Source organism: Branchiostoma belcheri, unplaced genomic scaffold, assembly GCF_001625305.1.
Source record: "Branchiostoma belcheri isolate BF01 breed outbred unplaced genomic scaffold, Haploidv18h27 scaffold2, whole genome shotgun sequence".
Lineage (NCBI taxonomy): Eukaryota > Metazoa > Chordata > Leptocardii > Amphioxiformes > Branchiostomatidae > Branchiostoma > Branchiostoma belcheri.
Window position 1 is genome coordinate 1,822,105 of NW_017803490.1, and position 18,562 is coordinate 1,840,666.

At 40.1% G+C, this 18,562-nt stretch overlaps 2 protein-coding genes across 2 annotated transcripts; one reads left to right on the forward strand and one right to left on the reverse strand.

Annotated features, from left to right (window-relative positions):
- Positions 1–1,526: 1,526 nt before the first annotated feature.
- Positions 1,527–7,398, forward strand: LOC109468359 (oncoprotein-induced transcript 3 protein-like). Its single transcript, XM_019766608.1, has 4 exons — positions 1,527–1,590; positions 4,618–4,785; positions 6,220–6,276; positions 6,810–7,398. Exons 1-4 carry the CDS (start codon positions 1,527–1,529, stop codon positions 7,304–7,306), a joined length of 786 nt encoding a protein of 261 aa, XP_019622167.1. The 3' UTR covers positions 7,307–7,398.
- Positions 7,399–15,205: 7,807 nt separating this feature from the next.
- LOC109468997 (tctex1 domain-containing protein 1-like) lies at positions 15,206–17,382 on the reverse strand. The gene has a single exon (XM_019767382.1). It carries the CDS (start codon positions 16,929–16,931, stop codon positions 16,323–16,325), a length of 609 nt encoding a protein of 202 aa, XP_019622941.1. The 5' UTR covers positions 16,932–17,382; the 3' UTR covers positions 15,206–16,322.
- Positions 17,383–18,562: the final 1,180 nt, after the last annotated feature.

Sequence of the window (18,562 nt, forward strand, 5' to 3'; positions counted from 1 at the left end):
TGACTTGACAAAGACGCCGCCCCCATTACCGTGATATACGCGGCAGTAACGCACGTATCGAAGTTGTCCGGCTGGGCTTCATAAGACGTCATGCCAGTGACCCCAGGGCGTGAGCATCGCACAGCCTTTTTGGTGGATCAACATTTCCCTGTACCCGCACAGCCGGCAATTTGTTTTAGAAGCCGGTGGACGGCAGTGAGATTAAAGTTGAACCTAACGTCGGATCTGTTTTGTCCACAATCCCCGGAGTTTTGCTCTGGACAAAGGGGCATGGCAGAAGGAATGGCCGCTAATGGCTAAAATAGGACATCAGCCAAGAAAGAAATCCGGTCGTGCCGTTCTTCTTCCTTTAGATCGCAAATGGTCTAGTATGTCTTAGGGATGAGCCCCTGATATATACAGACATCCCTATCCTTTTTTTTCAAGTTCTGTACAGACATAGCTTGTGTCAATAGATGAGAGTATAGAAAATGGTCCCCCGCGGTAGACACCACGCGTTGGGAATGTACATTGACGACATTCCACAGTAGGGAATACACATAGTGATATACAAGCTTCAACACTTAATATCGCAGCTAGAGAACACATTGAAGCCACATAGCTTGTGTCAATAGATGAGAGAATAGCAAAATGGGTCCCCGGAAGACACCACGCTTTGGGACTGTACATTGACGACATTCCGCAGTAGGGAATACACATCCTAATATACAAGCTTCAGCAGCTGGAGAACACCTTGTTTCTTATATTTATACGACTTCATAAGGCTTATAAATGCATTTGCTGTCTTGAAAAACCTTTAGGAATTCGTAAAACAGTGGGAATCGCACATTTACATTAAACGGAACAAACGAACGGAAGTGGCGAGGTAAATAAATGGTAGTGCAGCTACGATAATGTGTCGGAGCCGCTGAGGGGGACTTTTGGACCTCATCAGTCGGGGCTCTATTAGGCGGCAGGGCGGCTTTACGGCCTGTATAATATAAGTAATAGGCCATTTCATCATGGGGAAACATCGGATTTATATCAGCCGGTGGCTGCTAATGACTTGCGCTGCCGACACGGCAAAGGTAGTAACTCAACTCCGTGGACTTTCACATCGTTGCTGTAGGTAGAAATATATAAATATATATTGTAACCAACACACGCACGTATTGACAAGAGTAAGTGTTGGGTTCGATTTGGGATGGCAAGAACCGATATATCATCACCAATGACTCATACTAGCTCGCAGTGACAGCTTCCAGCTAGTTGGGCATCTATGACCGTATGTCACTGATAACAGTGACATAAAATTAACATTACTACGGACAATTCTTTTAAAAGGCAAAGTTTTGGTAGTAGTAAATGGTTTATTGGTGAAAACACGGGACAAATCGGCCTTGCAGTATTTACTGATTTGCGCCGAATTTTACATTCCACATACTCAATAAAACTAACACCGTAGGCTAATATAGTACATATACAAGTATATACAAGTAACGTTCAATAATCTATGTAGCTATGTAGCTCTAAATTAAGGTGTAAACATGAAGTACCAACCTGCGAAGACAAAGCTGGCTCCAAGGAAAACAGACACGAACATCATTGCCGGTAACATCTTTGTCGCTGTCTTGAACAAGCTGCAACTCACTGTCTTTCAACACTCTTTAGATAATCCAAGCTCGCCGTTTTCTTCCTGTACAGAATAAGATGTCAGAGATCCATATACAAGATGTTCTTCGCGTCTTTGACTAGTAGGAATGCTCCCCCGACTCTGTTCCAGCGGTGAGTAGAGCGTCCCTCCGTCCACACTGAGTAGCGAGCACCAATCATCAACTGTGGCAGTCTACCGGGCTAGCCGATTCCACTGCAGGAGGAACCCTACAGCATAGCAGGGCCAGACAACCGCTGTTAGGGCTCGAAATTCATTTTTGGCGACGTCTCAGGGAGGAGCCTAATGGTACAGTATTGTGTGCAGTTTGCAAGAATTCTAGGAATGGTACAGGCATTTTGTCCACAGGTATGGAATGTCCACAGGCATTTCTCTGACCCACATCTATGCCCACATTCCTGGAAACCCTTGGGAAGATCTATCTGCCCAGGCTGGCCCTACTTTCTGTGACCCCGGGAGTCGTTTACTATACACTCAGGGAAGGAGTGCACTGTATCTACTTAACAGGTACCAAGTCTTCCTCAAAGTCATGAAATGATGACAGTGACATGCAAAGAATAACACTAACAGCAACCGCCGTCGCCATGGCAATGTATGTTTTCATTGCCAGTCTTGTTGGGAATAGGTGCACTGATGCACCCAACCTAAAAAATTAGGTGCACAATTTTTTTGGGTGCACCATATAAAACAAAAACTAATTACAGATCTTACTGCTCTTCTGAGCTTGAATATGAAATGGGGACTAACTTACAGCAAAGATTTTATTATTTTTCTGACACTTGTATGTTAAGAATATCCTGCATACTATTACACATTTGATATGTACAAAATGCCTACAAAAATATTTGGGTGCACTGGTGCACCCACAGAACAAAAATTGGGTTCACAGCTCCAATTTTGGGTGCACTAAGGTGCACATGCACCATTTCGAGCCCTGGCCGTTCTGAAGCGGTGGAGCGGTACTAGTGTTATCTATACAATCAGTAGTACGGTATTACTGATTGTATAGATAACATATTGGCTATGAAGCTTTTTACTCCTTTATGAGTGCAAGCTTAACAAGATGGATTTTTATGGATGGAAGTGGCTATGGTCAGATTTAACAGTGGGAAACTTACATGAGCAAAGGATCTTATAATGAGCAAAGGATCGGTACTAGTGTTATCTATACAATCAGTAGTACGGTATTACTGATTGTATAGATAACATATTGGCTATGAAGCTTTTTTTTACTCCTTTATGAGTGCAAGCTTAACAAGAGGGCGATTGTTTTTGTTTGTAGGTAGGTAGATATGGTCAGATGTAATAACAGTGGGAAACTTACATGGTCTTAGTCGGTTTGTAGTTCAAGAATATGCGTACACACGGCGCGGTTGTTGTGTAATCAATGGTGACAGTTTTTTCCAGGAAGAATCGTGCGGACTAATGCGTGGTAAGTTTTCCAGGAAGGATCGTGCGGAGTAATTTTTGTGTACAGAAAATGATAAATATCTTGATATTCGTGCTGTAATTATTGAAGTGATGTCGCAATCATCGGGCGTGCTTCGGGTGTCTTCGGCATTGTCCGGATGGCGCTCGGAAATTACAAATATAACGCTCGGGAATGAATCGCATACACATGGCCGTTTTTATATTTCAAAATCTTGTTTTGAAATACAATACACGTTTCTTTTAAATCCCCTCAACTCCTTTAAGCAAAACATGAAGAGTTCCATTCTTCGTCACATGCAAGTCCGTGTGCTAATAACTTAGTGACTTGCCTGTGTTAATTACTAGTAATTCTTTTAACTAAAAGTTGAAGAACTAAATCGGCAGAAATAAATGCCCTCAACTGCTCAAAGATTACCCTATATTAGTAGTACTTCTAATGTATAATAAAGTCTTCAACCACAACCTACATCAGTGCGGAAGATGACTTAATCCTTGCTACAATCACGAAGTAATGACTATAAGGTCGGGGGTTAATCACCAATAAACCGCCCTGATTGTATAGTATACCGGCGATAACGAACTTGTGATTGGGTCTTCCAATCGGCGCTTATTTCTTATGTATGCCTCACACTTCCCGGGGCAAGAAGGTTAATTCCATACTTGGAATAAGTCCATCAAAGTAACATGTTCTTATCCTGCCAAGTTTATTCCTGGCGGGTTATCTTTATGTAAGCTTTAAGAAGGCAACTCTTCCAGGAATTTTCCCTACTGTTACGCAACAAATATTGAGCTTCAGTGACCTTAGATTCAGTGGGTGGAAAATTAATATTTGAGAAATGTCAGATTTCTGGACAGATTCAATGAAACCAGCGGACCAGCAAAATTGTACATGAAAACGATCTCAAACCAAAGAAAATTGTTTATGACACGTTTTATGTCCACATAAAAATATCCACACAACTTGGAAATTCCCGGTAGCGATGTAAACAGCAAAAAGCCTTACGTGTGAAAAGGTGAAATAGATATTACGTTGTTGTGGTGGGATTTGTTTGCACACATTAACCAACGTAGACGTCAGTGCAATGCCAATGGAAATTACTAGATGTCGCTATAGCCTGCTGTGCCTTTTTTCAACCGAAAGAATTACAGTAGTTAAAACAAATCTTTAGAATAGTATGACACAAATCATCTTTTACTGTTACTGTAACAGTATTTTCCAAGGTTTCATTGTCACGCAATGATACAAAAATATACATACATGTAGAAGAGGATTTTATTTACACTTACCTATCCATGTGTAAACAGACTATTTGGACTGTTCCACTATCGTGGGAGGGGCATAATTTTTAAAATGTGATTTTAAACTCTTGCACAGTAAGTAAGGTCTATAATATACATATGGCATACATGACGTAGATTAAAAGTTGCCAAATAAAAATCCTTATTAAATATAATTGCAAATAAAAAAAACACAGGACGTTAGGTTGTCTACCCCGATTTGCAGTGGTTTGTTCCGTCCCGATGATTATAACCAGTTTTTCAACTCAACCTTATCAAAGGTCTAAAATCGCTCCGAGCTTTTTTTTGCCCCACCAATAGTTACACAGCACGCGTCCAAATCGCCAAGCACTTACGAAGTCTTCTCTTCAACCTTTTTTCGGTGACGGTGTACGAGCTATCAACTCAGGACGACAAGCTTACAGGTGAGTTTCTGAACTTATGTTTTGGCATAAGAATAATTCGTAGCTTATATTACAAAGCAAGAAAAGGTATACATGTTGCAACTTTTGACAGGAGTTCGCCCCTCCCTTCCAATATGGCGTCGGTCCACGTCACAATTTTCAGAAGTTTAAGATTTTCCCATTTTGATATTTACGGTAGAAGCTACTAGAAAACCTGTACATGATGTAACGACTACTAACATACTACTACCCGGCTATATGTATCCGCGCATTAGATATCTCCAATATACATACAAGTACAACGTCTCCCAGTATATTATAGTATGTTCTCTTGCATACCTAAATTGTAGATACATTTGTACTTTGGGATTCTGCACTAAAGATCTCCCACACACATTGTTTTGCAAAGTGTATCTCGGCAGATAAATGTGAATGGATGTTATATGAAGTTACATACAAGCTTTTAAACTTCAAAATTACCAAGCAGCTTGAGCAAACTCAGAAACAACCACGCCTACATTGTAGTGTATGTATTTCAGTATCAAATGCCCAGTGCCAAGGCACTGTCTTGCCGTAAAGATATTGTAGAGTGCTACCCCAAAATATCCCAAATACAACATGGCAGTCTTTCTCAATTAGCTATAGGTACTTAAAACTACGCGCTAAGTTTGTATGTGTGTGTATGTGTCAGTCACAAGTTTTGCAAGGAATTCACTATGTTCGTAACTATGTGTGCCTGTAAATACAAATCCTTTGATATAAGCCGAAGCAAAGCCATCCGTTTAGTCTGTTTATTTTATGTAATGAGTCGTACTAATTACAATTTTCTTAGGTCGAGCTAAAGTGGACCGAAGAGTTAAATGGCACGACCGGCCATTTTTAATTATTGGTTTAATGAGGCGTGTAATAATTATGGGAAGCACTACTGTTTTAACGTGGCAACCTGACGTATTTGGTGACGTCATTAGTTTCAACCCCTACTACCTTCTTTCTTTCTTTCTTTAGTTCTTTCTTTCATTCTCCTTTTATTTTTTACATCATCAATCTTTCCTTCCTTCATGTTCTCTTCTTTCTCTCCCTTTTCCTTTTTTCTTCCTTCCTTTCTTCTTTCTTTTTCTTCCTTTCTTTCTTTCGTTCTCCTTTTTATTTGTACATCATCTATCTTTAACTGCTTCCTTCGTGTTCTCCTTCCTCTTCCTTTTCCCCCTTTTTCTTTCTTTCTGTCTTTCATTCATTGTCCTCCCTTTTCATTTTTATATCATCCATCTTTCACTCCTCCCTTCATGTTCCTTCTTTCTCTTCCTTTTCCCCTCTCTCTTTCTCTCTTTCTTCACATCTCCGACTACACCTACAAGTAAGGTATCTGGAATTCCATTTACTTAGATATAACTACAGTATATAACTACACTTAAATGCCGTAGTTGAATAAACTGATGAACTTCTGTTTACTTGCAGACGTTCACACCAAGTGTCAAACCAGCCACGTCACGATGAAAACGTTTGTTACTCTGGGTAAGTCTCCCACCTTCCACTAATTTAAAGAACATTTCTGTTTGTCGGAAAAAATTTTCAAATAGTCAACTTAATGTGCTGTTGATAGAATAGAATAAAAAGTACTAGTAGTAGTATACATGGATATTTCAAAGTTTTCAACTAGCGGGGTTATACCGACCCTTTCGGGGTGACATACCCTTTCGTAGGCTAATACAAGACGGAGGTTCGTCAGGCGCCTCCGTCCAGGTGATTTGTAGTGACTCACCGACTTCCAGACAGACGTATTTTGACCATCGCACACCGGGACATGCTCCTACTATTTACTAGTACCCCTGCTACCTTCAGTTTTGTTTAATTACAAGTCAAATCGCGTGATGTTTAAAGGCAAAACTTTTGATGCAACACAAAGAATTGTTCTCATCTAAAGTTTCAGTTTAGAGCAGTCAAATCGTGTGATCCCCCCCCCCCAGTTGCATGCACGCCTGTATTATAATCAATTATCGCCAGAGGGCACAATTACTAGAACTTTAATGTCTTTTTAATTGTCTCAGGTTTCCTCCTTGTCTGCGTTGCGGTCGGCCTGGCCGACGAGTCGACAGACGAGTGTAACAACTACCAGGAGTTGAGCGACCCCTGGCGGAGCGTGCTGAATCACAAGCCCGAGGCTCAGTGGGATGACGTCATCTGCGACGGTAACGACACCGCCGTGGGGGTTGACGAGGGGTGGTACAGGTTCACCGGGGAGGCGGGGGACAGGATGCCCGTACAGGCCCCCACCATGTACCGCTGCGGGGCTCACGCGGGGGTCTTCATGAACGGTCAGCACCCCTTCATCGAAGAGGGGGTGGTCACCCGCCAGGCATGCGCACACTACTCCGACAACACCTGTTACTGGAGCTGGGACATCAAGGTTCGCGCATGCCCAGACGGGTACTACGTGTACAAGTTACCGAAACCCGTGACGTGTAAGCTTGCGTACTGCGGCACAACAGTAGATATTGTTATACCCGATGAACCACCAGTGGAAAAACATGTGCCAGATTTGTAACTTGTAGGGTCGATGTAGGTACATGTAAACACGCATAGTTAATCAAGCTTAAAGGCATCCAATGTAGTTTTTAGGGCTTGGAAACCCGTTTTTTTAAGTCAATATTCTATTCACTTATCTACATAGTTGAAACCACACAAATTCCCAATGTATATTGACCCTCATGGACCAAAAATACAAAAAAATCTGACGGAAAATGGTTACTGGAAGGGCCCTTGGCTGATTTTTAGGGTACCGCCCAGAAAATAAAGGACTCATCTTGGGGCTTTTTTCTGCAGTTTTAAATACCCAAAGTATGAAATACTGATTGAAATGTGCTAATGTGAAACAGTATGTGTCAATATCACAAAGATTGCCTTGAGCAGAATATTTCTAGTTTTGCTGCTCTGAAATCGCATTGGATGCCTTTAAGGTATGCTTAGGAAAATTCGCGTGGCTTTTTAGAAATTTTTCATTAGATATAAAGGGAAAAAGACAGGTCTTTGTGGAATCGTTTGATCTCAAAAGTGAAAAAAATATCATCTTCAACTTTGGTGCTTATAAAAATTGTGATAATTTCTCGCATATTTCCTAGAAGTAGCATCATCATTTATTTAAAAAAAAAACTCTATACACTACTTATATCAATCAAATATGTGTATTTAGAATATGGAATAGTTTAAGCGGTAGTGTTGGTTGGTTGTGTTAGGAAGAACAACATATGGTTTAGACTCTTAAATATCTGAATTCTGGATAGTAAAATTGTATGATCAATTATATGATCAAAAGTCTTGGGAGAAACTGCAGTCAATAAAAGTATATGAGGGGGAGGTGAGTTGTTTTGTCTATGTTCTTGTATGTCTCTGACTTGGAAGTGTCGTCTGTATTATGTATGGAGGCTGTGACTATATAAATTTTAGCTGTTTTATTCATTTTTGGGCTATCTTCAGTTTCACTGGAACACCCAATCAGTACAAAGGACAGGGGTTGAACAGCGCGCGTTTTGCACAGCGACAGTTCACGGTACTGCAGTTATCCTCCTTGCCGATTGAAATGTGTGTTTAGAAAGCTTTTCGTGTATATTCTCACTGTGAATTCAATGAGTTTTTAACACCTGCCGAAATCTAAAACGTTGACCTTTGCAACATGATAAGGTCAAATTGTTTACGGTGCATCCTTACCAGGGAGTAAAAGGGTCATCATACATGTGCTCTAGCTCACATCATTACACTGTCCAAATGTCATGACATTCTCTAAGACCCCTTTTCACACATAGCCAAATATGGTCTTCCGAATACTCCCGAAACCACCCCAACCATGGTATGGAGCAAGGTCGGCTGTGGTTGGCTGATTACTGGAGGCGAGGTCGGCTACTGTTCAGCCGAATGTTTAAAAATGTTTAAAACATTCTGGAATGGATGGAAGGTTGGGCCAAGGTTGGGCTAAGGTTGGCTGGTGTTTTGCAGTAGATCAGCAGTGTTCGGGGTCAAATTTTACTCAAAGTCAACTCTAATTTGACAGTGCTATTAGCATACTTACTTACTTTGAATATTTTTCGTAGATACAGCCAGGCTATATCCGTGGTTTCACATCTTTAGACATAGCTTTTTATCTTATTTATTTAGTACGTAAATTTAATTTCACTGGAAAACGTGATAATTGAAAAAGTCATGATGACTCTTTGTCTAATGGTTATCCCCTTTTTATTATATGGGGAAGATAACACGAGATAGATAACATGTCTCCATATAGGGTTACATCTTTTGTTAACATTAAAAACGGATAGCACATGTGACCCCATACGTGTCTACGTGTGCGACGACACTGCCTAGTAACTGATCTTATCGAGTTTCGTAATTTGCTGCGGAGGCGAAGCGTGCGTATTCTAACGTCAACACCTTTCCAAGAAATGATCTAGAATCAAATCAGTAAATCAATAAATATTCTATTTTTGCACAGATACGAGTCCATCATAATTGTGGCACTTTGATTTATCTTTATCCTTTGGGTATATTGATTGATACTTGTGAACAACAATTTCTAGTCTACTAGGTAAAGATATATTTTGTAAGATAATTTGGATAAGAAATCATTAAGTTTGTTTCTTTTCATATTCGAAGTCATTGACAGATCGTAAGGATGGAACTCTCTCTCTGATCTGACAAGTGTTTCCCTTCCAAAGGCTTCGAAATCAACGTTCATCCACAACCGTTTCGTAGCATAGTTGCCAACTTTGATAACATCGTATTTCTCACAGATCCCGTTTTTTATGTTTACCGATGGAAAACATATTGTTTTTACTCAGTTTCTTCTTCTTCTCCAAACAGTGACCTCTGACCTGACCAATAACATGATTTGTTGACGTCTGTCACCCTGGTGACTGGTGTTGGGTTACATAATGTTGCAATTTCATGGTCTTCTCTGCTCCTGTCACCATATACTAGTAGTACATGTCTGTGAACGTGTTTGAGTAAGAATTAACAGAGCAGACCATGTCCGAAGGTAAACGTTTTGCATTTGCCTTGCAAATGTTACTCCTCTAGTTTACAACATAAATACCATAATGTCTACGTGCCCGACGGCACCACTATCTAGTTAAAAGTCAAATTCTATCAACTGGGCTCATCAGGTTTTGCTGTATTTCTCACAGATACAGTGGAGTTCTAGCCGTGATTTCACAACTTAAATCTCATAAGGTCTACGTGCCCGACGGCACCACTATCTAGTTAAAGTCAAATTCTATCATCAGGTTTTGCTGTATTTTCCGTAGATAAAGTTGAGTTATACCCGTCATTTCACAACTTAAATCCCATAAGGTCTACATGTATGATACCACTATCTAAAGTCAAATTCTATTAACTTGGCTTATCAAGTTTTGCTGTATTTCTCACAGGTACAGTTGAGTTATATAAGTGATTTCACAACTTAAATCCCATAAGGTCTACGTGTATGATACCACTATCTAAAGTCAAATTCTATTAACTTGGCTTATCAAGTTTTGCTGTATTTCTCACAGGTACAGTTGAGTTATATAAGTGATTTCACAACTTAAATCCCATAAGGTCCACGTGTATGATACCACTATCTGAAGACAAATTCTATTAACTGGGCTTATCAAGTTTTGCTGTATTTCTCACAGATACAGTCGAGTTATACCCGTGATTTCACAACATAAAAACCATTACGTCTACGTGCCCGACGTACGGCACCACTATCTAGTTAAAGTCAAATTCTATCAACTGGGCTTATCAGGTTTTGCTGTATTTCTCACAGATACAGAGTCAGTAGAGTTATACCCGTCATTTCACAACTTAAATCCCATAAGGTCCACGTGTATGATACCACTATCTAAAGTCAAATTCTATCAACTGGGCTTATCAGGTTTTGCATGCTGTATTTCTCAAAGATACAATCAAGTTATACCGTCAATTTCATAACATAAAAACCATTAGGTCTACGTGTACCACTATCTAGTCAAGTCAAATGCTATAAACTACGCTTATCAGGTTTTGTAATTTGAAGAGGAGGCGAGCACATAAGTGGATAAATGTAGGGAACATTTAATCTATGCCGAACTCATCACAGTCTAACGCTTGTACCTTTGAGAACAGAATGAAACAAGACCATAGCATGTTCAGGACAAAAGATTAAAAAACCGGAAGTTCTGCTGCAGTACCAAGGTCGGCCACCAGGAGGCCCATATTTGACCTTGACCTTTGTCTTCTTAAGACCTTCCAAGGTACCAAATATCATCACAATCCATAAAGGCGTTCTGAAGTTATGCTCGCTTCAAATGTGCGGAAACACAAACACACAGACAGACACACAGACAGACACGCCAAAAACAATACCTCCATTTTTCATGGAGGTAATCAAATGAAATCGATGTTACACGAACCACCTGCTGTAATTTGGTAACTAGCGCCGTAAGTACCAGTAATAATTGACGTACGCATCTGACGTACGAAAAATCCTTGGCGATTATACGTTTCATTTTTACACAGGTCAGTGGCCGACTTAATCATGACAAAGAACACTCCCTATGAAACTTGACAATCCATGTATCGTTAGCTCCATATATGTTTATACATATACAACTGCCTGAAGAAGCGAGAAGAAGTTGTATAGTTTAAGTAAGGGCTCTAGATTTCGGTAGAGTCGGTATTCGGTTACTAGTGCCGGAGGTGTACGTGTCAGTGAGAATTAACGTAGAAAAATCATCGGTGATACGTGTTATTTTTACACAGGTCAATGTCCGACTCAGTTATGACACTTTTCCTTGTGGAGAACTCATACAGAGTAATGCTAGTCAACAGCAGCGACATATTTTGTAAAATAACTTGGATAAGAAATCACAAAGATTTTTTTTATCTTTTTATTCGAAGATATTGACAGATCGTAGCCATAGAGGATTAGATCAGAAGCCGAGCCGGATAATTCAGTTACTAGTGCCGGAGGTTTCAGTGAGAATTGACGTAGGAAGAATCATTGGCGACACATTTTATTTTTACACAGGTCAGTGGCCGACTTATGTAATTGTGACCCAATTATGACACTTTTTTCTTGTGGAGAACACATACAGAGTAATGCTAGCCAACAGCAGGGGCATATTTTGTAAAATAACTCTGATAAGAAATCACAAAGATTTGTTGTTGTTTTTTTATTCGACGATATTGACAGATCGTAGCCATAGAGTATCAGATCAGAAGCCGAGCCGGATAATTCAGTTACTAGTGCCGGAGGTTTCAGTGGGTTTCAGTGAGAATTGACGTACGAAAAAGTCTTTGGTGATAATTTGATTTTTACACAGGTCAGTGGCCGACTTATATAATTATGACCTAATTATGACACTTTTTTTCCTAGTTGAGAACACATACAGAGTAATGCTAGTCAACAACAGCGACATATTCTGTAAAATAACTTCAATATAAAGTCACAAAGTGTTTTTTTTTTCACTTCGAAGACATTGACAGATCGTAGCTATGGAGATCTCCCATTTACGAAATAATCAGAAGATTTTTCATGAGCCGGTATGTAATTTAGTTACTAGTGCCGGAGGTTTCAGTGATAATTGACGTAGGAAAATTTCTTGGCGATACATTTTATTTTTACACAGGTCAGTGGCCGACTTATGTAATTGTGACCTAATTATGACACTTTTTCTTGTGGAGAACACATACAGAGTAATGCTAGCCAACAGCAGGGGCATATTCTGTAAAATAACTTCAATATAAGTCACAAAGTTTTTTTTTTTCAATTCGAAGACATTGACAGATTGTAGTCATAGCGTAGTCATAACGAAATAATCAGAAGATTTTTCATGAGCCGGTATGTAATTTAGTTACTAGTGCCGGAGGTGTCAGTGGGAATTGACGTAGGAAAAATTCTTGGCGATACATTTTATTTTTTTTTAAAACAGGTCAGTGGCCGACTTATGTAATTGTGACCTGATTATGGCACTTTTTCTTGTGGAGAACACATATTACAGAGTAATGGTAGTCAACAGGAGTTACATGTTCTGTAAAATAACTTGGATAAGAAATAACAAAATGTTGTTGTTTTTTTTAGTCGAAAACATTGACAGATAGAAGTCACAGAGCTCTCCCATTACGAAATGATCGTCAGACTTTTCACGAGTCGGTAATTGGTTACTAGGATTGGAGGTGTCAGTGAGAATTGACTTAGGAAGAATCCTCGGTGATACATTTTATTTTTACACAGGTCAATGTCCGACTTAATTTTATGACACTTTTTTCCTTCTGGAGAAGAAATACACAGTGACGGTAGTCAATAACAGCGACACATATCTAAAATAATTTGGATAAGAAATCACAAAGGTTATTTTATTCACATTTGAAGGACAAATCATAATTCTATTTAAGACCATGTTGACTTGATTATATGGATGACATCCGCGCGCGCATGAATTTTCGGCCGTTTCCAAAAAAAAAAGTTTTCAACCATACTGTAAATCGTGCAAAAAAGTTGCTAAATGAGCAAAAATATACCATAAGTTGCAAGGAAAACATTTAGAAACGATACCAATGTCGTAGAATGCCAAAATCAAAGGAAAAAAGACAAAAATGTAAAGAAATGAATTCGAAGAGTAGATTATTCGCCATAACATATTCTGTGCCATTTGTTCAACCCTCATGACCACGTAGATTTCATAGTGAAAGCAACTTTTTTTCTGCAACACTTTTTTTTATTCGCACGCTCGCATCAGTTTTCGGGTTCCCAGAGGATGTCATCCATATAATCAAATCAACATGGCCTGATTGAGAAGAAAGACTGCAGGACGTTCTTCGACTTCAGATGCAGAATACAGTGAAATATGAACGAAGTCAATAAACTCAATATGTGATGTGGACGTTTTGAAAATCGGATCCTATTTTTACATGTACACTCAGTGTGTCATTATCTGAGGTCCCGTCACACCTACTCTAAATCAGCAGGTGTCTAGCAAATACAGGAAGAATGGGCAATTGGCAACATCGTCATATTTGGGAATCCCTGGTCATTCCCCTTTCATACTAGTGACGGAGTGAAACGGAATTTCGTATGAAGGAATATTTTTGGAATGAATGAATGATAGACCATTATTGCACGCTTATGCTCTTACAACCTAGCCTAAATACAGGTCATGAATAAACAGTACAGTAAATTACAGTTTACTGTAATACCTTACATAAACTATACATACTAATTACTATTATTATTAAATACTAATTACAGGTTGAGATTTTTCTCGCTTCTTGGGGCAGTTGTAGATGTATCAACATATGGAGGTAATGATACAAGTTTCATAAGGAATACGAATTTTTCTGCTTTATCTAAAAGTCTACAGCAGGAGAACTTATCTTTTATATATAATATATTTATTGTATACCATCCCTTCAGGTCTGCCTTGAATGCGGACAGATAATTAATATATTGAACTCTGTTGTAATACTACTGTAGGAATATTCAGAATGCAGTCATACTGTAGTTGGACTATCCTCTGAATGCCCTTTAATGTTTTTCCACTTCTAATTTACCTCGCAATTGCAAGTTCGATATGCTCAAAACATTCAGATTTGGTTATTAGTTGTTTGGTTATTTAGTAGTGAAAATTAGTGTCTTCAAAAATGCGCTAACTACTTTTACAAGGGATAGTAGAAAATACCATTATACCACCAAGAGTTGTAACAGTCTATATGGTAAATTAATGAGATAGCGCCCCTGTTATACACTTATCCACATAATGCCGATATTAGCAGTGTTTTTTTACAGTCCAATACTTTTCACTACTAAATAAATGGTATAAACAATCAGATGTTATAAAGTAACATTCGGATCGGCCACAAGAATGGCCACAAATATCTGGAATGTGGTGTGAATTTCTGGAATGCACTTAGAATATCCAGGAATATACAAAGGGTTTTCATTCAGAATGGCATTCTATCTAGCTCATTCCGTGTGAAGGGGGGTATAAACGATAGCACCTGACGATAGCATCTGTGTTCCGCTCGTAAAATATGGGCGTGTTTTTATTTTCCCTGTTACAGTATTACAAAAGGTAACGTGGCTAGAATACATATGCCGAACCTTCGGTCTCTCAAGTTGCAGCGACCAAACACGCCTGACCGAGCTGTCAATCACAACCCGCCTTCCTATTAACTCAATTAAGCCGACGGTCAACACAGCCAATTCACTACCATAATTTGTCAAAAAAAATCACACCACTTCGCTGACAATAAAAGAGTTAGGATGTTTGTTTAAGCGTGCATTACGCTAAGTGTTGTCGGTATTTTCTGGGTTAGATTAAATTGTTTCCAAGGTCTGTGGTAACACAGGTGCCTGGTGTAGGGTTACTAAGGTACAGTGCACACAAAAAGTATTTCAGATCAGAGTAACTGCAACATTTATTCAAACTTATACCTCTTGTACATACACTGATATGGATGTTGGGCACAAATATTTGCAGCCATAGCAACATTTAAAAACATTAAGCACACAACTGAATAATCGTCTGGCTGAATGACTAATATAGTCAGAGCGTACCGACCGTACACTCGTGTATTGATGTTGTCGTCTTTACTTCACACAGTTTAAACATCATTACAATTCTCATCTACAACATTAAACAGTCTCATGTTTTTACAGAATTCCTATTTGTTGTACCCGTAGCCTAGCCATTTAATCCACAGCATCTTGACACTTATTAAAGTAGCATTAAACAGAATAACTCCTCTCCAAACTTTGTAAAAACCTAATTCCACCACTTTTGTAGATTGTTCTTAGCAGAAGTAGCGAAGTAAATAGAGGTGTTTAATTTGATTGAGGGACTTACAGGTACAAATATTTGTGTCGCGGTAACACGAGCTTACCTGAGGTCAAACACTGTATTGTTGGAACTACCGGCAACAAAAAACACTGTGTTAACCTACAGCAATGTATTTTCATCCTAGACCTTGTTCATTCTACACAGCTTCCAGCTTTATCTGTATAGTATGGTGGTAGAAAGACTTAAAATGCAGCATAAGGCAAGGATACGTTGTATACTTCTTCACAATTCATTCTCTAGTTCATGATTCTGTTATTTTTCTACCCTGCTAACAGAAATATCAGATTTTGAGACGAGTAATTTTCTCACATCACCTTCACGGAACAAACTGTGGAGTTACGCGAAAATTAACGTCTCTCTTTCTTTCAAACACGATTAAAAAAAGCACTAAGAAACGGATGTTAGCTCAAGACTATGGTAGTAACAATATCTGACAGGAAAGGTCAATACGGTTTGAGTACTGTAAACCCAGTTCTGCTAACGGTTTTCTGAGAGACCGTTGCATGTTTTTTGTCCTTTGGTCTACTCGTACCCTGAAAGCCAAACTTGTTTTTCCGGGCCGCAAGAGCCCTTCGCCCGCTGGTCTAAATTACGCTACGGGGGAGTCTAGCCCGGGGAAAGCTCAACTCCACCGCAGTGGTAATTTAAGTCTGTGGGCGAAGGGCTTCTGGCTGCCGAAGGAAACGGTTAGCGGCCCGTACCCAGGGAAGTCTACTCGAAGTAGAGTCCGTAGATCATGGCGACGGCGAACAGGGATCCGTTTGTGTACTTGACGGTCGTGAAGGAGTCTGTCTTGTCGTTCCAGAGACACCTGCTGCCGAAGTGCATGCCGGGGCGCTCCTTCAGGCTGCCTATGCTGACGATGGTGACCAGTTTGTACCGCTTGATGTTCAGGTTTTTCGTGGCGTCCATGATCTTTCCCGCCAGGTCCTGCGCCTGGCTTCGGCACGTCGCCGCGTCGTAGGGCTGGTCCTTGAGATGCGTCTCAAGAATGTCCCTCGCCGGTCCTTCGATAAGATGCGACTGGAACTTAAAGTCAGGCTCCATCTTGTAAGTGTTCTCGTACTGTACCTTCCGGCTAGAGCCGTGGGCGAACGAGTGCTCGCTGCCGCCGACTGTTGACATGACTTCGTCCATGTTTCCTGTAGGGTCGTAGCCGCCTCGGAGCGAGGGAGTCGCTCCGTCGGGGACCTGGAGGAACTTCTTGCGGCGCCCTGGCTTCGGGGTGCCCTCGCCTCCGCTCGAGTACCCGTCGGAGTCCGCGCCGGACGGCACTGCAATCCGGGTAACCCGCTTCTTCCCTCCCTTAGCAACGGACATTGTCGGGAAGCGTTTGACTTATCTGACCGATCTCCGAGAACAAAGGAAACCGGGCCGGTGGGGTCTTTATCTCCTAATCCCTCACTCTCTATCCTCTGTGCTGCTGACAGATAACGGCTGATCTGTGTTTGTAGCAAACCTCTGATCTGTCGGGCCGTAAATTCTCTCCCACTCCTCACAGTACTCGGTCGCGAATGCTACTGTTTTCTCTACCCCAGTCTGCCCTAGATCGTCCACTCCAAACAATGACATCTGTCTCCTTAAATTTCTGTCCCCTTTAGTCCGAGTCAACTCCAGTGTTGCAAAGGACCAATATCTCACAAAAGCGTTGGGTAATTGATAGGGCATGGCCGCCATTGTACCCTGCCAAACTGTGTATTTATTGTAAGCAAGACCTTTTTGAGGGAATACGGTAAACTTTGCCACTGGCAACGGGTGATTTGGGTTACACGTGGTCGCCCTGGAGAAATAAACAGCCGGGGGGGATCGAATGTACCTGTCGGTAGAACATGGCGCCGTGACTAATATCAGGGACATACCAACAGGGAACTATAAGAGGGGGGAAGAAAAAATCCACACATAGGTTAACGCCTTTAATTCCTGATCTCCAAGCAGATGTCTGGCGGTAAAAGTGTTACGCATAGAACTAGCGACCTAGAGAGGGCCTGGCAAATGGGTACTGTCTTTGCAGCCACCGAAAGATCTGCTTGAAGATGATAATTCCATCCTTCCTTCCTTCCACTCGTATATTCATTCATTCATTTATTCGTTCGTTCCATCATTTGTGTCTTTCTTTGTTCGTTCGTTCATTCACTCATCTCACACAAAATGTACAACGAAAACCATGCCATTTTCCTCGAACATTTATTGCTTTATATTCAGTACATGGAAACAATAAACAATTTAATGCAACAAAAAAAAAAAAACAATACAAGATGCAAATCGCGTGACCCGCACAACTCAACTCGTCATATTCAAACCTTTAAGTTTTACTTCCATTTACGTTAAAAGAAGCAATCATACTGACAGGATAATTACTTACTTAATAGAACTAGATAAGAGGACGGCCTCTATTTTAATAGCAATACCAAAATACAATACAAAAGCAATGACATCTATTAATAGCAATAATAGCTAAATATCACATATCAATTAAAGACTATATGTAACAAATACAATGTACTTTTACCTTACTAAATCAACATGAATAACATTATTGAGAGCAATTCTTCAACACTCTTCACGTACATAACCAGAAAATCAGATATAGTCTCCACAAAAAACATCACAAAGTTTCTTTCCACGTTCCTTCTGATACTTAATCTCCGTGCGTGGTGTTGCACGGTCGTGATATAGAAATTATTTCACATGATGAATAATGATTTTATCAATATAATATAATACCAATGATACGAAAAAAATACTCTCATGAGAAACGTAGATTTTTCAAGTTCATACTACTTGGGAGTCTTCTGCGTCAAAAAGATCATGGGTAAAATCTACGTCATCAAAATGGCGATAGCCGACCAGCGGGCTATTAAGTCTCTCTTCTAGTATCCTTCAGGGTGTGACTCTATATCTCGTCTTAGTGTGAAGACATGGCTTTAGATGGCCCTGAGATGCTTCACTTC